The sequence below is a fragment of the Motacilla alba genome, chromosome 8, assembly GCF_015832195.1.
Source record: "Motacilla alba alba isolate MOTALB_02 chromosome 8, Motacilla_alba_V1.0_pri, whole genome shotgun sequence".
NCBI lineage: Eukaryota > Metazoa > Chordata > Aves > Passeriformes > Motacillidae > Motacilla > Motacilla alba.
The window spans coordinates 10,297,967-10,321,147 of record NC_052023.1 but is presented as its reverse complement, the minus strand read 5'-3'; the positions used below and the strand labels follow the sequence as shown (position 1 = coordinate 10,321,147).

At 44.4% G+C, this 23,181-nt stretch overlaps 1 protein-coding gene across 11 annotated transcripts in view; it reads left to right on the top strand.

Moving 5' to 3' along the window:
* ST3GAL3 (ST3 beta-galactoside alpha-2,3-sialyltransferase 3) overlaps nucleotides 1-23,181 on the top strand; it is a 177,714-nt gene that overhangs the window by 137,167 nt on the left and 17,366 nt on the right. For all 11 annotated transcript variants that reach the window (XM_038144177.1, XM_038144186.1, XM_038144182.1 and 8 more), the window contains one exon: nucleotides 14,791-14,937. In XM_038144177.1, coding sequence (XP_038000105.1) covers nucleotides 14,791-14,937 — 147 coding nt within the window. The remainder of the gene's footprint in view (nucleotides 1-14,790; nucleotides 14,938-23,181) is intronic.

Below are 23,181 nucleotides of genomic sequence, written 5' to 3'. Positions count from 1 at the left end.
TTCTGAATACACAAAGTACCAGAGGAATTGCAGAGGGATAGAGGCTTGGTCATATATTGCTTCTTAAAATAATGGTCAAAAGCTGAAAGTTTCTCTGTTGCATGGAGAGTAGATGCTTCCTGAAACAAGCAGGAATTTACAAGCTCCAGATATGCAAAGCAGCCATCTCAGCCTGGTACTGAGGCCAGTTCCAGGGTGGTTTCTTGGCTGTCATTAGTGAATTAGAGGGAGCTCTCTGGCTTGCTAGGACTCACATCCCTGAACATCTGGCACATGGCAATAAAGCAGCCAAGTGAGGGCAAAGGTGCCTCTAGAAATTGGCAGCTCACAAGCTTCCTGCTCATGTGGTAATGAGCCTGTGGATGATTCCAGTGGGAATCTCTGCAGCCTTTGCCAGGAGGAGTCACTTGTGCAGAAAGTGCCTGTGGCACCTAGAAGTTCTCTTTGATAGTGAAAGTCATAGGAGCAAGTGAGCACCTGCCTGTGAGGGAGGCCAGGCTGGGCTGTCTGTCCCTTGCAGGGACATGTCTCTGACAATGGCACACAGCAGTGGTGCCCAACAGCCATCATTCTCCAGCAGTGGGCATGACAATAACCCCTGCTCCTGTGTCACAGCGTGTGACTGCTGCTTCAGAGACCTTGTGGATGGGGCGCTAGGGAAGGTTTTATTCAACTTTTTATTGGGTAACTACATTATTGTATTAACCCAACAGCATGCTCCTAGTTGTGGTAGAATGTGTGTTATGATACCTTCCTGGCACAATCAGTGAGTGTTGCTGTGCTGCAGCCAAGGCCGGACTGCTGCCAGCACTTGTGCTGTCTGCTGAGCTTTTGTTTAGAGCTCCTCTTCTTCCATTAGTTAATGGCCTTGTCATGCTGCATGTTTGCTAGGGCAGCCTGTGAATGTCACAGCCCTGTATTTCATTGTGGGTTCCTCAGATTATGAAATAGCCTTACCTGTGGGCTGGTTTACATCCTGAAACAAACCTGAGGAGCCATCATGCTCGTCCTGTCATCTTCAGGAAAGCAGTGAGGCTGTGAATCTGTTGTTGCTGTCCCATCTCAAGGAAATCTTCATTCACATGTGTGTATTTTCAGCTTGTTTGGAATGTGAGACCAGCACTTGTGCAGGTGGTTTCTCTGGGTCTGCATTAGGGAGGGAGAATCTGCTTTTTCCAATACTGTCCTTTGCCTTGGGTGACAAATTGAGTGGCCATCGCTACTGGCAGATTCACTCCAGAGTTTGCTTTTGAATTGCAAATATTTTCTTTCTCTTTTCTCCTCCAAGGGGCTTGTTGCTTTAAATGTCTTGTGTACAGTGTGTCTTTTCAGGTTTTCATGGATTGTAAGAAAGACATGTGGGATGATTCTTGGGACAGCATTCTGGTTTGGTGGAGCCGTGAACCCACTGCGAGTTTTCTTAATGCATTGTGAAGGCAGAGCTTGGTTAGAGATTTGTGGTGCCTCATCCTGTGCTGAAACACAGCTTCAGCCCATCTGCTTAGAGATGTGCCTGGTGGGCATTGCCTTGTGTCCTCCTGCTCTCCTTGGACGCAGCTGAAAGGGAACAGAAGCTGCTCCATCACAAACAAGAAAAGCTTTTGAATTGAGAAGTCAGCTTAAGGGTTGTTTAATTTCTTTCACAAATTTGAGTTTTCACCTTAATAGCTATTTATAACTAATCCCTTCAGAAGTATAATTTTGGAAGGCATGGCTGGTGAGTAAGGCAGCCAGCCTGCTCAAGGGACATGATGAGGCTTGCAGTGAGGAAGAGGCAAGAAAGCCTTTTCAGTGGTGGTTGTCCAGTGGTCCTAGCACATGGTTTAAAAACCATTTCTACTCACAAGTGTGGGGAAATTCTAGGAGGAATTGCAGCAGGGAATACCCTACCACATCATCAGGATCATTCAGTGTCTCAGTCAAGGTGGCTGAGCCATGACTAAATGTTGAAGCACAGAAAATGCTTTGTAAGAAAGTGAAAACATGAGGCAGACTTCTCTGGCTCCTACCAAATCTCTGACTGAGAAGATGAGGTGGGAGAGTCTCTGTGATGCATTCTGTGGAGAATATTCCATATTCCTTTGCCAGAGAGTAGCTGGAAGTTAGCTTGTCTTTCTGGTAGGATTGTTTTGACATCATTGTTTGGGTTTTAAGGTTTTGATCTCTCTGGCTCTGTAGAAGGCTAGTCCATACTGCCTAGGGGGTTGTGCTGCCATGGTCAGGAGCTGTTTCACCATTGCAGTGCATTGGTGGGAATGGCCCAAGGGAACCATGGAAGACTTGCATATGAAAAAAAAAAATCCTTTTCTGTCACTGGCCTAGGAGATCAGAGCAATTTCCAGGAGATTTAAGGAGAAATAGGAACACTGGTGCTCTATGAGAGAAGGTAAGCCCGTTTTTTCTAGTCATGGTTAGAAGAGAGACTGGAAAATATGTAGATATGCTATATAAAACATTGTCCCTGTTGACCAAGACAGGGAGAAAAGTTTAGTTGTGTATTTTATGATTTTTAACAAGCTTTCAGGTAGCACTGTGGTGAGGCCCATACAGGAACCTCAGTAGGCAAATGACCCAGTTTGCAATGTAGGCCTTGGGGGAGACTTCCTGGCCAGATTCCCAAAGGAAAGTTGTTGGTATGGGAAGTGCAGGCTGGAGCTTGCCCTTCATACATACCTGCCTGCAACAGCAAAATGAGATTGGGCAGGTCACTACATAGCTGGGAGCTGCTCCTAGCCAGGCATGCACAGTGTGTGTGTAAGTGCACTGTCGAGCATCAGCTGGTGGCAGGGGCTGCTCTGGTGCCTTTGCAATGTGCCTTCATAGCATTCAGTGTTGCCAGGTGGATGTGTCCTGGACAGTAAAACTTGTGCAGCTGGATTGGGTAGCCATTAGTATCTACAAGTCTGTAATCATTCACTTAAGTTCATGGGGCAGATGAAGAAATTAAGAACTAGCCATGACCACACTATTTCCTGGACGAAAAATATCCAGGTGTCAAAAGTTTGCAAAGTATCTATACTTGTAGGAATGATATCATTGATTACTCAATTTTTAGACAGTTTCTCTTTAAAATTAAAATACAATTTGTTGGTGTGTCAGCCCTTCTAGTCTTTTCCACACTATGCATGGGTTTTGTCCTTTGTTTTTTTTTTCTGTCCCTTGTTTTGGTTGCTGTTACCTAACACCAGTCATCCTTGCCCTATACTTTCATTAATGGAGGAGAAGCATTTAGCCATGCTAGGCATCAGCAGCCCTTAAAGAACCTTTATCCCACATCTGCCAAGACAGCATCATCTTCATTTCTGGCTCAGTAATCCCAGCTGTAGCATGAAAACCAGAGAGCTCCAGTCAGATTTTTATTTCTTTAGTTTCTATTCCTGTACATCATTCTTAAATGAAGAGACCCAAACAAGATTTACCCCTGAAAAGACTGTATCATTGCCCTAGTAGGACATCCTTTCTGGGATTGCCTACCCATCCTGCTTTATCCTGAGACAATTTCTTCCTAATATTGTCACCATCTAATCTCTTCTGATGTCTGTGGCCATACAACTGACAGTTGCTGCTCTCGCCTAGACATTTGATCACTCCTTCCTTCTCAATCAAAGTCAGAAAAGATGGGCAATTTAGAGTTGCAGTTTTTCCACATCTTGAAAAGTCAATGTGAGGGCCAGCTGAAGAGCTAGTGCAGATGTCTTGAAAAAGCACCAGGAGGGTGCTCATGTTGCACTCACTCTGGCAGGCTCTGGCAATATTCAGACACCAGCATTATGCAAATCCTGCTAGGTGCATTTCAAGGTCATAGTGCCTGTAAACTCAGGTTGCCTGCCTTGATTGGAATAGCTGAGCCAATGTACAGAAAGAAATTCCAAATCTGATGGCAGTCCTAATGAAACACACGCAGTTCCATAAACGACAGAGCTAATGAAATTGCCTGATCGCCTGTGGATTTGTGTTGTGCTCCCTTTTGCACCACGGTGCTCTCGGCTATCCCCCAACTTTCCCACTGCTTGCACGGCCTCACCTCCACCTGGCCTCTCCAGCAGCAAGGTGTGTGTCTGTCCCACCCGTAGTTCCACCACCAGTGCAGCCCGTGCCTGCTGAGGGTGTTGCATGGCCCACATGTGCAGCAGATGTTCGTCCATGCAGCAAATCCAGCGCATGGGAGAAGTGCCAGGACATGGCCAGCAGTGAAACTGAGACGTCACCCAGAGGGTGTTGGCTATTCGTGCAACTGTTAGTAGAATAAAGATGTTCTGTGTTAACACTTCAGTAAAGGACTACAGGAATCATTTGAAGTCTGCAAAGCCTCCCTTAGTCTGAGAGATTTGAGTTCAATTTATTTAGTTACGGAGTTCAATTTATTTAGCTTATGCATGAGATTTTGGGGGGATTTACTTGTAGTCTCTCTCTCTACCTAGAGGGAACATTTTTTCTCACAAGAGTTTTTAATTTTGTAGGAAGAAGTGTATCTGAAGCTAGGCAAACGACCAAAAAAGGCAGCACATTTATATCAGTATAAGTATTTTTGCTACATCTGCCCTACAGGCTTGATGAATTTGCTCTTGATGTCTTGAAATCAAGACTGGATATCTTGGTCAAATTCCACTCAAAAAGTGTGAGAGTAAAGGACTGGAAGGAGAAGTTGGTGATAGAGGAGCACTGCTCTCTGCTATGCAGAATATCCAGAAAGATTTCAGCAGGATTTTTCTCAGCCTCTTGAGCTGTGCTGAGAAGAAATAGCAGAATGTGGTGGCTAGAAGCTCGACTAGATAAAATCAGTCTTAACACACATAATTTCCTAGAAATCTGTCCTTACGATTGTCAGATGACATACTTGCAGAAGGGAGCACTGACTGACATCTTTTTTCTGTAATGCAGACTTAATCCAGTATCTGGGAAAAATCTGTGTGCTGGGAGTACAAAGAACAGGGCTGCACTCGTGTTGCCTTCCCACCCTCCTGTTCTGTGACTCTGGGACCCCCTGTCCTCACTCTCTATGACCCATTTGTTGACTATGGGGAGCAGGGTAGCGAGCCAGTAATACACCTGACAGCTTGTCATGGAAGTAAGTTATTTGCTTTATCCAGTTGTCTGCAAAGGTCACAGCAAATTTTTCTCTTCTTGGGGCACAATTAGCTAGATCTGTTTCTGCATCCAGAGGGAGAAGGCTTTGTGGAGTCTCTGAGGTGAGCAACCTCCAGCATAACAGAATTCCCCAGAAGAGCTCTTGGAGAGCATTGCAACACCACAGGATGCTGTAAGTTCACCGGTGTGGGGTGTGGAGACTCACAGAGGAGGGGGAAAACACTAATTTGATTTTGTAAATAAAATCACATGCTTTCTGTCAGTGGCTGAAAAGAGACTCCCCTTTCACAGCTCCAGGAATTTCGCTATCTGCATTTTTTATTTAAAGTGGGGAGGGGGAGAAAGTCTGAACAGTAAATATTTATCCAAGATGTGTGGTTGTTAATATGATCCAGTCTTCAGTCATTTTGAATGGTGTCATGATGACAGATGTTAATTCAGAAAGGAATAGATTGGACGATTTATGCCTGAAACACATGTGTTCCTTGGCAGGCTCCATGGATTACTTGCATAGTTAGAGCTGTCTGAGCAATTTGTAACATTTTCTCTGTCTCGAAGCACCGAGGGCTCCAGGACAGGGGGTTGACCTTTATCTTCAGTCTGCTATAATAAACAGAGGTAGCTAAACTCCCCGGGTGCTTTTATCTTCCTAAATTTATCCCTCCCCCTGTGCTCCAGCTGTGTGTGGTGCTTCTGGTTCTACCCAAGAGGAATGGCAGTTCTTTCTGCAGGAGAGAAGGATGCTCCTGTGTGCGAATCCCTGACCTCCTTCCCCTCCTGACTGAGCGGCACCCCTGCCTCAAGACTCACAGCTATTTAATGCAAACACTTGTCCTGACAACAGAAGTGAAAATAGACCAAGCCATATGAAGGCAGTAAGCAAGAGGGATTCAGGAAAGACCTGACTTTTTTTTTGGTAGTATTTCTATTCTTGCAGTTGTGATTTTAAGCTAAGTGTCTGAGGGTGTTTCTTCTCTTCTTAATTAAGACAGGTTTGTAAAACCGTTAGTGTCTTAATTTTATTTGTTTATTTAGTCAGAGGCATTAAATTGGAGGAAAATTGCCAAATCGTTGGATGCACAAGAGCTTGGTAGCTTGGTCTACTTGGAAGTTTCTCTCATCTTGGCCATCTCTTGTGTTCTGACCATTTTTGATTACATGAAGTTTGCCCACAACTGACAAGGACAGAAAATATAGAGCCTGGCCCAAGCAGTCAGCACTTCTGCTGTTTGAAAAAAAACTCTTTAAATGTAAATGTTCTGTTTGGATTATGGTTTATTTAAATTCAAATCTTTTAAGAATATTAAATAATCTTACTTAAAAACTCTTCTTCTGTAAAACACTAATTATTAATGCAAGTCTAGAAAACAAAGTAGGGCAGGAGCTTCCTGGCATCTTCCCAGTTTCTTGTTATTTTGACCTTTCTGCCTTCTCCTCTTAGAGGACACTGAATAATTTGTATATATTCTATATGAACACTCAGTGAATTTACAAATGATTTGGCTTCTCATTTCAGCAAAGATGCCAAAATAGGAGAAGACAGATTTTCTGTGTACTCTTGCTGTAAAAACAATGTAAAAATTTCCCTGGAGTCTCACTTTGAGATAACTTCAGAAAGCAATGAGGGCTTTTAGGCCGTAATTCTTCCTGTGGTGATCCTTTAGCTTTTTTCGTTGTAATGTGCCAAGAATTTAGTCTAAATATATGTTGTTTAATGAGTTGCTGTTTGTATTCAAACTCGTGAACCAGTTCAGCTCCCCAAAAAAGACCTTGCTGATGGATGTCCTGGGATGCCCTTGTGCTTTGTCACCCAACCTGCAGAGACAGCTTTTTAAAATGTTTTTCATTTTTTTTTCTTCTGAGCAGGCATATGGTTGTAAAGTGGAGCAGGTATCTGAGCATGTGGTTGGGATCATAGCTGGGATCACCTCATATTTTCTATTATAAGTGGTGGGAAAAATGCTTTATCATTTTTACACTGGCATCTTTGAGCTGATGTTTTCCGTGCCACATGTTTGGCACAGCCGGAAAGTTCAGCTGAAATTACTCAGCTGTCTCAGGATGAGGCTACTGAAAATGTACAGTTGTATCCCTGTTTAAAAAAACATAAAAATCTCCCACCCTATTTTGCAGAGGTTGTCCAGTTCTTCGGCCTGGTGTGGCTCCTGCTGTTCTGTGAAACCCCAGGGCTTGGTCTGATGTTCCATGGGGGCTGTTAGACGCTGTCCTGCCTGTCAGATGTCCTCTCACAGTTAGTTGGGATGCAATATCTCCAGGGATGTAAGAACAAAGTAGGATTTTCTCATCAGTCACTTCTCCACAAAGAGTTTGGGGCAAGGGCAGCAGACCAGGGAGCAGGGAACATCTCCTGGGCTCTCAGGAACCCCTTCTTCTCCTCCCAGCCATCTAGGGAAGGACATGGCAAGAGCAGGAGTGATGGGGACAGCAGAGAAAGGAAAGGTTTATAACTGGCAGGAAATTCCTAAAACACTGGCACTTTAAGACTTTTTAAAGTGCTGTGTGATTATAGAAATCAAGCTGCCAAAAGCTAAAAAAAGCCAAAAAATAACATTGCATTTTCAATGTTAATTCAGTTCTCCTGTGCAGATGTTATCCTTAATTGCTTAATTATATCCTGGCTTGCTTAGAACACAGCTGTCTATCTAGTGGAGAGGGAAGACTGAGATTTGGACTAATTTCTGTAATGTAAGACATTCAGCCTTGTATGAGTAGTTGTAGGAGCTGCAGAACACATGGATAACAGAGAGGAAATGTGAGGAGGAAGATTGGTCTCCTGGTTACAGGCACTGGGGGTTCCTCTTGAGGAGATGTTGAACACATAAAGTATTGCAGAGATGCTCTAAATGTGAAAGTATGGTTTGTAAAACCCTTAGATACCTGGTGATATAAGAAAAATCTTGTGGAAAGATTGAAAAGTCAGTGTTCTCAACAGCAATCCTGAGCTGAAATTGCAAGACAGTCCTACTTCAGCAATTACTAATACGTGGATCTGACCCTTTCAACCCTGGTATCCTTTTAATGTTATATGACTATGACATTTAATGAACTATGTCATAGAAACAGTAACAAAGTAAAGGAGCTGGTCCCTTATGGGAATAAAACACCCTATATAATGTATATAATGATGATATAGGGTCTATTCTTCTTCAGGATTTTTCTGAAACTCTACTACTTTAGGTATTTTTTCATTGAAGGATAATTATTCACAGACCAAAAAACCACAAAGCAAACATAAGTTATCTAAATCCCTTCCTTTCACTAAAAACTTGCATGTTTCCTAAGACATTTCAGAACATGAGTATTTCTTCAAATTTTGGCTCAAAATCCAGGTTACATTTTGAATAAAAGAGTCTGTGGGACAGTCTATCCATCACCCTGTTTGTATAGAGAAGGCATGTCTACTGACACACCGTATGTGAGCCATCATTTATGCCTCAACTTCTGAAACAGCATTCATCAGAAAAATCTTCAGTTTTTCTGCAGCTCCTCTGACATGTTCCAAGTTCCATTTTCTTCACAGGACAATCTCTTTTTTGACAGCGTTTTGTTATCTTGCAACTGTGAACCACATTTTGCTCTCAGTTACATGGATAAAACCATGAGGATACTTTTTTTTTTAAGGAGGAATTCCTTTTCATTTACAACATGTCATAAAAATAGCTTTGTTCTCCTGGCTCCTTAGAGCTGGTCTTGGCCTTGTGCTGTTTAATCCTGTGAATCAGAAGACAGCAGCTGGTATTAGACCAGCCACACAGGAGGCCCTCGTGTCTGTGTTTGGGTTAGCTGTGGCACTCAGCTATGTAGGTCAAATGAAGCTGGAAATTCAGTAGGCCTATTTGAATATGCTTGTCTGCTTATTCACAATATGTGTTTGCAGGTAAACAGGGCAGAAACTTCCTGACATCCATGGGAATGAGCGCATTGCTGAGTTACAGCAAACTGGTGTGTGACACAGCAGTGCCACCCTCTTGTCCCAGGTGGATTTTGTCACCACTGGAGTTGCTGCTTTCTGAGCTGGAATCTTTGCAGGGACAGCTTCCAGTTTCATGTGTAGCCAGGGTGCTGTGTAAGTTACATGTCTGGCACAGTGTTTAAAGTTTACAGCTGCTGCTTGGAATAAGTTTCCTTTCTCTTGTGGTTTTTGACTTGGTTATCAAGCCTGAAGAAACTTATCTCTAGCCAATGTAGTGAACTATTAGCTCAGCTCTACCAACAAAGAAGAAAATACTCTTGCTTTAAAAAGAAAAAAAAGCTCTAGTAGTGCCATGTTTTGAGGTGCTTTTGTCTCCATTTGTAAAAACATTATTAAAAACTAAATTTCTGGGCTTTATAACCTGTCAGGAGTTCTTTTAGGTGCTGTGAGGAGGTTGGCAGATGGAGCATACTGACGGGGGAATGGCCTGGTAAATTACAGCCAGTTGATTTTAGACTTGGTCAGGGGGAGGATGCCTCAGGAGAAGAAACAAAACTGGTAAAAAATTAGAAGTATCATGTTGTTGGGTAGTCCAAGAGCTGCATCTCTTTTGACAGCAGAACCAAGAGAAGATGAGGGAAAGGCTTGGGCAAAGCTCCTACTTCAGGCAGAGTAAGAGCCTTTCAGTGGGGCAGATAAGAGTGGAACTAGTCTCTAGAGCATTTCTAGGCTCTAGAAACTGAAGATAGGTTCATTCAGAATGAATGCTGGCCATCAGAGCCATGTGCAGATGATGGTGAGGGGTTCTCCATAGCTTTGAGAAAGTTGGGTAAATATGTTTGAAGTGTAGGCTAGTGGGTCTGGCAAATGACCATTAACCCAGACTGCAGGCTCTCAGCACCTCTGTTCTTGTTCCTAAAAATTCCTTGTTGCTTTGATAATCAGTGCAAATGATGCAACTTCATTTACATTACCACTTGCAGAAGAGCATTTTCTAGGCCTCTGTGTCTACTTGACCGCTGAGAAATGCAGCACTGGCTGATAAGATGCTTATTTTCTAGTGGAAACACACCTTCCACATTTAATCCAGTCATGCCTGAGCAGAAACCTTTCAAAAGCCTCTGCAGATGGATTGCAGTGGTTTTGCTGTACCTTGTTTGTCTGGCAGTGAGAGCTTGTGGATGACGGGTAGAGAATAAACCACATTCCAGCCTCGGTGGGGGCAGAGGTTCCAATTAACAATGTGCTCACAGGCACCATGAGGTCTTGTGACTGGTGCATCATCCCTTGGCGTTTGTTGGTTTTTTTTTTTTGCCTCATGTCCTTCCTCTCCATTTCTGGTGTTAGCAGAGTTCAAAAGAGCAGTTATCTCCATTTACCACAGGCTCCTTCTCCAGTCTTTCATTTGGTTGCTCTGCCACAAATTATTGCATACCCAGACTTCATGTTGCATGTTGTAGGTGACCTTTGCAATCCTCCTGTCCCCTTCCCATCAGAGCTAGAAGTCTCAATGAGCTATTGTACTCATAAATCCAGTAGTGTCACAGAGGCAGCATCTGTATCATCTGGATGCAATGGCATTACCTCTCTTTTTGCTCAGTATATTAGAAATGTTGTTGTGGGAGACTCAGCCTGTTTCTGGTGGTTTGTATTTTCCACTGAGGTGCTTCTTGGCTAAGGCTCTGAGTTTCCATATCTTATTTTAGAGAATGTTGTGATTTGCCTTGGTAAATCTGAGAACAGGAGATGGAAAACTGAATGGAGACAAAAAATAGTTTACAACTGGCTGTGCCTATTAGCCTTCAGTATTCTGCAAATGGACAGAATGAGGGATTGCAGCTGGATTGTCTTGTCCCTGGAGCTATTTGGTGAGCCCTGCCACTTTTTATCCCTTCCTCCTAATCTGCTATCTTTGGTCTGTTATGTCTGTACCAGTTTATTCCTGGAGTGGTGTCTATAGAGGTGTGGTGTCTCTTTCTGCCTCTCTTGCTGGGTGGGAGCTGTACAAGAGACTGGCTTGAAAGCCCTGGCCTATCTAAATTCTTTTGTACTTTTAAAATACTTCTCTCTGAAGCCTTTAGTGATGTCCTTTGCAATTATACAATTTTGAAAACATTCCAAGATTGCTTAAAAATGCCATGGTCCTCGTAGGCTTGTTCTTCATTCATGCTCTCCTGTTGGCCTGTTTGTGATGCTTGTTTCTTTATGCTTGTGTTGTATAAGCTTCCTTTGGCAGCCTTTGGCACTGTGAACATTGATCTGTGCCTGGGACTCCGAGTGCTCAGTAATAGGGACGAGTAATAACAGTGGAAGCTTAACACAAGGATACACAGTTTCCACCCTGGACGCCTTCTGGTTTCCTCCTCGGTACCAGGAGGTGATGAGGCACTGCAGGAACATTGCCTAAGCAGTTTTCAGACTAGCTTTCTGACTGTTTATCATTGTGCTGATCAGGACAGGAGTTGTTTCATTGTGACAAGCCCACCCTAAAGCGCTGCGGGTTTAGCCACTGCAGCAGACAACAGAGGATGCCCCCAGCCTCCAACTGCGCGTCTGAGCTGCCCAATCTGGCAGGAAAAGCGTGCCCTCCCTCCTAATGCCTGCTGCTCCTCGGGTCTCCTCCCAGCCAAAAAAAAGGGACAGCGTTCCCCGACGGGAAGTAATTGCTTTGGAAACCTCTCTGAGCATCTGGGTCCGATGAGGCTGAGCGTCCAGCCAGGCGCAGCATCGGCGGTGGCGCGGAGCCTCGGAAGGGGCTGCGCTGCCGGGGCTGTGTCGGGAGGAGCCCCGGGCTCGCAGGGCTGGTGCTGCGCTCGGGACAAGCTGCAGAGCAAAACCACAGTGCTCGAGAAGGGAGCTCAGGGCTACGGGGCTTGGAGAGCCAAACCACAAGGCTGGGGTTTCAGTAATTATAAGCCAGGAAAACAGTTTTTGGTTCTTTAGCGCTGCGTGGGACTTTGCCTGCTCTGTAGGTGGAAGTGAGAGCTGCCTGCTGAGACTCCGTGTTCCTCACTGTAATTGTTTTAGAAATTACAGCGGGAAAACGCACCAAAATGAAAGACTCCCCCAGGTGTCCCCCAATATTAATCCCAGTGAAGTTACAGGGAAGAACAGAGAGCAAATAGAAATGAGACAGAAGGGAGAAGCCAGAGCAACTTCAGAGCAGTGTGATAGCTGAAGGACGTGCTTGGGGAAATAGTCATGAAGAACAACAGGAGAAACAGTTAAACATAAGAGAGTAAAGCAGACTGGTTGTATTTCCAGCTAGGGATAGGCACCCTCATTTATTTTGCACTGGCATTGAACTAGCTGAGAGGAGCCCAGGTGTGGTCCTTGTGGTTCACACAGTGCTGGGAAGATGGACAGCAGTGGTATTTCTGGTTATTTCAGCTCCAGCAGCAGCAAGGAATAAAACTCTCAAATGTTTATAACTTTCTTTTCTTTTTCTCTTCTATTTAGTGTTGTATCTGTAATGTAAAAGCCATATAAAACCTACCTAAATCCCAGAACTTATGTAGAATCTCCTATGGAGTGTAAGTCCAAACAAAAGGCATCTTCTGTCCACTTTAAATAGCTTGCAGACCTTTGGCTTGAATTGTTCACAGAATTTGGGCAATGCCATATTTAGAGGTGTATGTGAAATCGTAATTAAACTTATAAATTTATTTTAGTTTCAAGGTCACATACTATTTTTCCAGGGTGTGCCTGCTTATGCCCATGATAAGATGGTTTCACTGAATGAGTAGCTGTTCACGATTTTTGTTTATCATCTTCATTTTTGTGAGACCTGGAGCATGCTTAATGCAAGTGGAGTCTGTGACCCTTTTTTTTCCCCCCTCCTTTCCTGGAACTGAAAGGCCTCTACTTTACGTGTGCCCTTAGGAAATTCCAAAGGTTTAATATTTATCCAATTTTTAATGAATTTTCACAAGGAGGCAAACCCCAGCTGGTGTACCAAATCCTTCAAATCCCTTGGTCAAATGGATGTTATACTTTATTAATATTTGTAAAGTTTTTTTCTCTCTTTTTTTTTTTAAATGCTGGGATCACTCAGTGGCTGAAAATGTCTTATTATAATGGAAAGTGTTAGACTGCTTTGACACCAGGCATTCTTTCTAATTCTACTATGATGAAAGAACATGAGTGATAATTAAGAATTTTTTCGATTTAGGGTCCCAAGGGCACTTGGCCATTGATGAAATGTGAACTTAAACCCATGGGATGCTTGCCCTGGTTGTTAAAAGTGTGTTATGTTTGGGCAGTTTTGAGGAGGCACAGATAACAATGGGATTTGGCTTTCCTGGAGTGTTGGTTTGGATGACAGTGTGCACCCTCCTCAGGTTAGCTCTGTTAATGCCATCTGCCAAAGTTGCAGGGTATGAAATTCAGCAGCTAAAGATATCCATGGGATTGTTCCATAAAAAACACTCTGTAAGGTGTTTAGCAACACGTGGTGTGAGAGTTCACAGGAGCTGAGCACAGGACAGGGAGCATGTGAAATGCAGCAGGCATTCTGGCTGGGGCAGAATTCCAGTTTGTAATTGCAGGGGTAATCACTACTGGGCAGAGGAAGCTCCTGAGGATTTTGCAGTGGATAATCAACATTTTCATCAGTGCCGTGAGAGCAGCTGTAAAGTCACTGCTAAGCTGCAAGCAACCCAAAGCTGGTGTGGATAATGAATTCCAGAGTGTGTCCTTTTAATGTAGTGTAATGTCCGTTTCTTGTCATGGAGATCTCAGGGAAGATGGCTCAATGCTTCAAGAAGAAGGTGTTCAGTCAGGTTATCCTGCCCAAGAAGCTGGTCAGCACATTATAATTCCTTTCATCCTCCCTGTGTCTCGCTCTGAATTAACCTGAACAGAAGTGGAACGTTGGAATGCAATTGCTCCCTAAGTCCTGTGAACACAGAGCTTCTGGTTATTTTGGGGGCACTCTGTGCTGTGCCTGCTGACACCTGGAAAGGTGTCAATGATGGGAAGCAATGATGCAAAGCCATCAATGAGCAAGGATGGGAAGCCATGTGGCAGAGTGGCACCAGCCCCTCCCCAGGAAAGGCTGTCTAGGAGTGCAGCATACATCAAGGACATTGTTCTTCCATGTTCGCAGAGTGAAAACTTGAATTGGGTAAAAATAATAGACATACTTAGTTGTTTCTTCCCTTGTTCCATGAACATTCCTGACTGTTCACAAGACAAGATGATATCTGTGTGAGCTTACAGCTTCATTCACATAAAACCTAACAGGGGAGGACAAATCTAGGATAAAGTGTATGCATGTAGCTCACACTGCAAGTAGGGCTATACAGTCATCTTTTTCTCTTTGAATGTTCTTAAAAGCATTTGCTATCCAATGGTGTATCTCCTTGGAGGCAGGTGGGAGTGATCACAGGATGTGCTGGAATGCTTAATCCATGGATCAAACCAGCTGAAGTACCAATAAGAGTGAAAAGATGGCACCAGGAAGGGGGTAATTCGTGCTGAAGACCTGCTCTGTCTGTCTCCCTCACAGTTACTGTCCAGACTGCCTCAACTGCATCAGTCCTTGCTGCTGCCACCTCTCCAAGAGACACAGGTCCCCTACAATATCATACTACTGCCCTGTGGCAGTGAGCAGAGACAATGGGAACTGCTGCAGAAGTGCATTGTAATATATTTTTAAAATAAAATAATAGAAATCTGCTGTATTTAGTATATAATTCTGTTTGTTGTTTTATCTTTATTTTTTACTTTTTGTTTTGTTTTGTTTCTGTTTTTGTTTTTGTTACTAGAGTGCCTCTGATGGCTTTTGGAAGTCAGTGGCAACCCGTGTCCCAAGGGAGCCTCATGAGATTCGTATCCTGAATCCCTTCTTCATCCAGGAGGCAGCTTTCAGCTTCATCGGTCTGCCTTTCAACAACGGCCTGATGGGCAGAGGGGTAGGTATGAAGCAAAGGGAGCAAAACCTCAGAGAAGGATGTGAGACCAAGCAGCACAGGAGGCTTACACTATTCTTATTTTTCCTTTGGGCCTCCACTGTTGGACACTTAAAGGGAGGGACTTTGGCTCTGTTACAGTGACAGCTCTCAGACTCCTTCAGACCCAGGCAAGAACCTTCCCGATCCAAGGATCTGGGCGGGGGATCATCAACACTTTAGCAGTGCCTTGAAAGCCACTGTGAAGTTGCATCCCAGGCCAATAGTAGAAGAGGGTAAGGGTTTGCTTTATGAGGCCTTTGGTAAGAAATTCTGGTCTTATCCCAACAAGTTTTATATGTGAAAGCTCACAAAAGAAAAGAATGCAAACCACAGTTTTAGCTCATATTTATGAACAAAATTCCTTAATTCATTCTTGTACCTCTCAACCCCAGTGCAGCTTTTTGGAGTGTTAGTGTTGGAGTAGGTGGTGACTTGGGTTTTCTGGATTATCTCACATTGCAACACTGTCCTCAGAACCTATTTATATTTGCTCTACGTAATATATCAACCATTAGAGTAAGTATTACTTGGGTGGGTAAATTGCTCATGTACACATGTGATATAGTTGTTGATAGAGACCACACGTGACATTTTTGGGCACGTTAGCACAGCTGACAAAACCAGAGAGAAGCCCTTTTGCTGGACAAGGTCTGCTTGGTCTGCCCCTGGCATTGTCCTTCCACTGCCATCCGTGCAGGAGATTTGCTATGTCGCAGCAGGGATTTGGACTAGACTGAATAGTGCCTCATTTTCCATGCTCTAATTATATCATGAAGACTTCTGGAATATTAGAGACTTTTGTTTTGTGCAAGTCAGATGGGTGGATGCCTCAAGATAAGACATTCCTTCTCGAAATGCAAAATGCAAGGTGTGCAGACAGATTCGGCCACATGGAGTGGGCCTTTTGAAAAATGCACTGCTGTGTACAGAAGCTGTCATGGGATTCTGGGAACTCTGGATTTTTGTTCTGTGCACTGAAGGTATCTTATTGCAAATATTCCAGTCACTAGGAATTAGCTTACTTCATCTCTCTGCATTCTCCAGAATTTACCCTTAGAACAATGTGGTTTTTGATGTGACTTTCAGAAAATCAGGAGTGCTGTCCCAATAAAGGACAAAAATCATCATACTTTATTTTTTTCCAATTTATTTTTCTTTTTAAGCACATTGTTTTAATACACAAGTTATTGCTTAAACTGAAAGGAGAAGAGAGAATCCGGAAATGAGAATGCTGTGAACTGAAGTTTATGAGGTTTTGATAGGTTGTTTAACACACATCAGATTGGGAAATGAAGGCATCTTAATTGAAACCTGATGTTTCACTTCACAAAAGTCTATTTGAGCATTTAAGAGTAGTTTATGGTTCTTTAAGGCAAGCAGTGTTTGCCTGTGACCCCTAGTAGACTGTGTGAATTGTAGTTTATCCCTCCAGATGGGACAGCAGGAGCTCTGCAGGTGCCTGTGTGGGGCTGAGCTGTCAGTATAGCCTGGGCTGTGCAAGGACACTGATACAGGGATTCTGCCAGAGATTAAAAACAGAGAGTGTTCCTGTCCTGTGGCTACAATTGTACTGCAAACATCAGCTATGGATTGCTGTCATGGAACTGCTGAGGCTTTGCACGAATTCTGCTGCACCGCTGCAAAGTTTAGAGCTTTGTAAGTGCAAAGGCTCCATCAGGAGCTGTTGCTGTCGGGGTAAAGAGGGAAGAGTCTGAGTGAGGCCCTGGTGATACAAATTTGTTACATGTTTTGCTCAGATTTTACATGGGAAGAGTGGAAATCCGAGCCTATAGACCAAGAATCCAGCTCTCACTGAAGATTTGTGAGTGATCTGGCCAGACAAGAGGGGCAGCAAGGAGGATTGTTCCACATCTGTGTGACCCAGCAGCTGCTGGTTGGGTTTGGGGCTGTGCTTTAGCAATGAGAGATAGCCTGGAAAACTTTACTCAAGAGAGAAGCATATGAACATGGGGAAGGAAAATGCTGAGGACTAGTAAGCAAAAGCACAGCAAGCAGTGAGTGTGTCCAGAGTTTCTCCTGGGAGATGGGGCTGGAGGCAGACGGGTGCCCCCGTGCTGCAGTGTGCTGTGCTGTGCTGTGCTGTGCTGGGCAGGCTGCACGCTGGAGGATCAAGGCTGGGGATGCCTTCGTAATCAAGGCCAACACAAAATCCTCATAAAGAGCAGTAATATTCCACTCTCCTTTGGTTCTGATGCCTAAATAAACTTCAGTGCTTCTCTTGCACACCACATATGGTAACAATGTGCTGCCAATTAACTTTGTAATTTGGGGGCTTTTCCAGCAAGGTTGAGCAGAGCAAGTAAAATAGTTTGAGGCTGATCTCAAGGCGTTTTTCCCAGGATTCAATAAAGGGTGAATGTAGTAACATCCTCTGCTTTGATAATATAATTTGGGCCAGATGATCCTGGAGTATAGTAATGGGGTACAACTCAGATGTGCATTTTGATTGCACTCATGGCATTGGTAGCCAAAAGCCTCAGCAAGGAGAAAAACTCACACTCACAATGAATAGTGACTTTTCTCTGGAACTAACTGGTAAAGATTTTTAGAAGTTTTCTTCAGTCCTACTGAAGTCTTAAGAGTGGGAGAGCTATTCCACACTGTATGTGGACTTCCCTTTCTTGGGATAAGCTGATCATAAAGAACAAACTTTGGGCTCCTAGCAATATCTGGGGAAAATAATTGTTAATGCCTGAAAATGCAGGTTTAGCATAAAAAAAAGAATATCTAGTAAAGATCCTCTCTCTGATTAAAGAATAATGTTAATGCACGGGTGCAGGGTTGGCTTTCTCACTAGCCAAATGTGATTTTTGTTCAGGTGGAAGTTCTGTTTATACAGATCTTTGGGGCTTGAAACCAGACATCACTGGTACTGCAGCTGGTGGCTCAAGCTTGCCAATAGCACCCCTTACACTGCAGGCATTTTAATGGGGGACAAGCACGGGCATTAGCTCAGAGGTGTCACTGCTGGGGGCACAGACCCCTAGGGGTGGTCACTGCTGTGGTGCCTTTGGCTGTGTAGTGAACTGTCCTGTCCAGTCAGTAGCCCTCAGAGCCATGGGAGTAGTGTCTTTGTGGCTCCTCTGGGAGCCCTGAGCCTGGTGTGAGGCAGAAAGGAGAACATTTCAGGTGACACAAATTATCAGAAGTCTGAGGACCCCAGTGCAGACTGCAATGTTTGTTTCTCTCTCTATGCTGGTGCTGTGCATCCATGGATCTGTTTATGATTTAACCCAACTCTGTAAGCCTTTTGTTTGTTCATGTACTGGAAATGGTTGAATCTATAAACTAAAGAAATAAAGCATCCTTCTTTGGACTTCACCCAGCCTCAGCACTAAGCTGGTGAAGGAGGAGCCATGTGCAGGAGGTGTTACCAGGCTGATTCAGGCACCCAGCCATGGATTAGCACCTCTGCAGGGTGCTGGCATCTCAGGGTTTAACCTCTGATGCTGGAGTGTTAGCACGTCCTGACCATGGCTTCTTGTAGCTCTTAGATGGCTTTTCCTGTGGGCAGGGAACCTTTCTGCAGGTGCCAGCAGGAATCCTTTGCTCCTTAGGCAGTTTTCAGCTCCCTTGTCTCATCATCATGACCTTTCCTCCATGAGTTGCCAGGTGTCAGCAAACTTTGTCTCCTGGGCTTGTTTTTACTGGACTGTGACTTTGTGAAGGCTGTGTCTTAGATCCTGTTGGGTCTTTGTGGAGTAGAAGAGAGATGGGGATGGCAGGAGTAGAACAGTCTTCCACTTAATCCTTTCCAGTTATGTGGTTCTCCCTTTTTTGCAGCCTGATGGCATCTTCTAGGGCAGGTAGAAGGACAGGTAAGGGCCACTGCAGCTGCAATCCATTAAATGTAGAGACTCAGTGTCACTGTAAAGCTTTGGGTTTGCCAGGCAACACATCTGCTGTGTGGGCTGGGCTGTTCCACCCATTGCCACTGCAGTGGGACCAGTCCATGAGCTGCTGCAGAAGGGACTCTCAGGCAAACTGGTGCTGGGGAGCAGGGGAATGCTCCATACCAGCTTCTGCTTGGTACAAGCCCAGCCACCTGCTTCTGCTCATGAGAGATGCCAAGGAACTGAAGGGAGTTTGCTTCTCAGTGAAGAGTAGACCATGAACTCTCATTTAGCTTGGGGTGAGTGTGTGTGTGCTTATCACAGAGCAGGTAGAGTGTAGTAAAGTCATGCCTTTGGTCGCCTTCTGTTAAATCCTTACGTGCTTTAGAAATACTCCCTGCACTGCACAGGAATCTGCTCTATGGCAAATGGTGAACCAGAGCTTGTGCATCGGGTTAGATGTGGTCGAAAATACTTGGACTGGGCTTGGGTGTTGAGGAACTCAGCAGGGAAGTGGCAGAAGGGAGCCTGCTGGGCTGTCCTTTCTCCAGCCACCAGCTGCTGGCCCTTCCCTTTGCTCAGCTGCAGACAGCCAGTCCTGCAGGCTCTGTCCCACTCCCAGCCAGGGATAGCCAGGGAAGCTGAAGGAAGGGCACTGAGATGCTCTGCTGTGTTTTTTGAAGCCCACTGTTGCAGCTGTTTCTGCGCGTGGGTGGAGGTAGCTCTAGGAGCAGCAGTGTGCATTGTTAGCTCCTGGGACAGGCACCACTCCACAGAATGCCAGGCGTTTGCCTGTTCACAATGAATGATGCCAAATTGCTTTCTGTGCCACATTTCCACAGTTTTCAGCTAAAGGAAACAAAGGGTAGGTTTGAGTTTGCTCCCATGCAAACATAAAGAAACAGAAGTGATAGTTCATGTATGTTGAGATGACTATTGTAGTTTTGTTCTGGATTTCTTTTGTTTTGAAAACTTTGTTACTCTTAGGTGATCAGGTCTGTAACTGATAAAACTAAGGTAAGAATTTTTCCCAGGTAAGCAAATTTTTGGATTTTTTCCTCAAATTATTTAATATAGTAGTCAAACCAGTTTGAATATCCAGGTGCATTATTGTTTGTAGGGAGTTTATTCTTCAGTAACACTTACCCTTTTATTGAAAAAGGTAACAATTGGAATAGTCTGAACAATCCAATAAGTCTTACCCTGAACTAAGTAAAATCCCATAAATAACTGGAATTCATTTAACATACTAAGGGAGTTAAATATTTCTAAAAACAGATTTACAGCAGTCATTTCCTTCCAGTCCAGCGGGCAGTGACACAGGAATGACCCAGGCATGGAATGAAAAGCAGCAAGAGCTTTTCACATGCACCAAGCAAAGAGCAGTTCCAGCCCTGGTTCAGTCACCAGCACTGGATCTTCAGCACAAGCCCACGAGGTAATGGTCAGCCTCAACAGAGTCCAGAGGAGCTGCAGTGTTCATTTCTGCTGACTGACTTCGTTCCTTATGTGAGTAGAAGTCAGTCTTTTAAAGCCTCTTCAGGGGGCAGAATGGAAGATGAAACATCCATGTCTTGAGGTGAAGCCTTTTGTCTTCCTGCTTGCAGCAGAGAACAGTGTAGGAGCAGTTAGGAGAACCTGTCCTATGTCTGTACCGCTAAAGGCATTTCTGATCTCCTGACCTGGAGCAAACTGGCTGTGTTTGCACTGCCCGGAGCTTGCTGTGGTTCCTGACACAGCACAAGATCAGAAATCTCTTGCCTTTACACTTTTCTCACCATGGGTGTGCTCACCTTACCCGTGGAGGACAGGACATGGAAGGAGCCATGCTCCAGAGGCTCAGGCAGGCTTTGCCCAGCAGTGCTGTGGTGATGTGTCACTCACCACTGCTGTGTTTTCTGCTTCTGCTTGTCACAGGCCTTTTAGTGTCATCCCTGGCTCATCTGTCAGTCTTCTGTGTTCTCTCAAACGGGACCAAGCAAAGGGCTGATCTCTGGGGAGCATTATGTTGGATATTACATTTTCCATATGTTTGGTCTTAGACAAGCAGGCCAGGCTTGAAAATATGGTCTTTCAGTTCTGGACACGTTTTCCAGTGAGGTTGCCCTTGTAGTTGTTTACAGGTGCTGGAGAGGGGATGCTAAGCCTGGTACCTCCATAGGCCCCAGCCTGGACAGTAACCATTGGCACACAGCTTGCAAGGCCAAACTCAACGCCTGTGGCAGAGAATTGACAAGGGGAGAGGGCTGCCAATGATTTCTAGGCTTTGCCATTCCCAGCTCACAATGCTTGCTGGGCACCAGAACAGGTCAGAGACTCGTCATGGCCACGTCTGCAGCAGTGGTCGTGTAGCCCTTTCCAGGGCTAAGCTGCACTGGGCAGTCTCTGTGCAGTGGGAGGCATCCCAAGAGGCTCCTGCCTCGACACTGGCTGCTCTTGGGCTGTAGCTCTTGAACCATTTGGTTGAAAGCAGCACTGCTTGGTGATACAGGAGCACCCAAGCACACAGAGGGCCATGAGCAGGAAGACAGGCTTTGAACTGGTCTAACACTAGATTATTATTCCTGAGGAAAGATGGTAGAATTTGGGAGGGGTTTGTCTTAGCAAAAGCCACAAATAATGAGATGCCTGCTAAGTTGTTTGAGAGAGTTTTATTTTCATAGCTCAACACAGGAGGTGTGGTGGTTGCTTTGGTATGTCTTTGGGGCATGGCACAAGGGTGTGTGTGGTGAGATAGCACTGACACAGTGTGCAGGGCATTGCAAGCCAAATTTGGCACAGCCGTGTCCATGATGCCTAACTTCTAATCATTTTTGAGAGCAGAGCAGGTGATACTAAGATAGTGGCATGTCAGAAACTACTGAAGAACAGAAGCAGATAAGAAAATTGCCTCCTATTTTTCCATAAATATCATTGGATGTATTGTAGAAAGAATAGAGTTGGACAGATACTTGGTGACCAAACGAAAGTTCACTTTCAATTTCTGTCTACTGTTATTCTCCGAACAGAGTATGCTTGAAAGAAAGTTTGGCAGTCCTCCCATAAGGTTGGGTAATGTGATTAATTCTCTGTGGTTTGCAAGACTCACATTAGAAAGTTAGCTCTTAAATGTTAAATTGGCCAGTGAAATTCCCTCCAGGCAAAGACCCTGTGTCTCCCCTGAGCGGTACCGTGGGAATGGGCCCAGTGCAAGTGTGGGTGGTGTTAGCACCGTGGTGCTCCCAATGACGACACAGTCTCAAGGATGTAACCATTTACTCACTGTGTTTTGGACACTGTAACTACAGCTCTGCTGGGGAAAGGGTTTTGTGGCACGTCCGCTTACCAGCTGATGCAATCCCAGTGACATACAAATGTCATCTTCTATGCAAAACATGAAGCTGAGAAATCAGAATTAAAACTGTCATGTCGGGAAAGACAGGATGTTCTTGGATATTTTGAAATTTGGGCCAGTGTTCTTATCCTTGCCTAATAAACTTTTTCCATTTCTTTGAAACCCCTACTTGATATTTTTTGGCTACCAGTGAATTAACAGTCAACTACAGTAACTAGAATAAAACCAGCATTGTTTTTGTATCAACTGAAATTAAGCGGCGAGAACAAAATTACTCTGCTGCTTTTCCTGACATCTAGAACTGGAACAGGAGCATGTAGGAAGATCTTGTCATTTCATGTCTGCTCTGTTGCTGTTGTGCTGCAAATGTTTGAACTTAATGTCTCATTGTTTTAGCCATAAGCAGTTTTTGCCTGTTTGTTTTCAGATTAGAGTAATTTCAGTGCACTGTGGTGGAATTCTACATAGCACACGACTTGTGCTCCCAGCTCTGCACATCTCAGTTGGGATATGGGTGGCATTCTTTGCTTGGAAAACATTTTCCTTCAGATTGGTCAGGCAATCAGAAGTGAGCAAGGTCATGTGCTGACAAAAACCAGTTCCTTTGAATGAGAAGCTGAAACTCAAAACATTGTTTCCAACATTTTTGAACATGCAATAGCATTGCTCACCAGTTCAGGGTAAACCATTGTAAATGAAAAATATAAGAGTGCAGTGACAGCTAAGAGCTGTCACCCTTGGTGACTGTCTGAGCATGTCCTCTGAATTTGTGATATTTCCAATACGGCCAGTCTTGGATACTCAACAAATGAAGATGTGGGTGGATTTCTCAGCCTCTCCCTAAGCCCTGGGGCAAAGTTGCCTCTGGATTTATCTGGCTAAAGGGGAGCTAGAAAAGTCAGTGAGCTAGGATTTTACACTGGAAACACTTTGCTGTCCCAGCAGAACACACGGGAGGAGTTATAGCTGTGCAGCACGGCTGTCACAGTGCCAGAGCCCAGTGAAATGGGAAGGGCT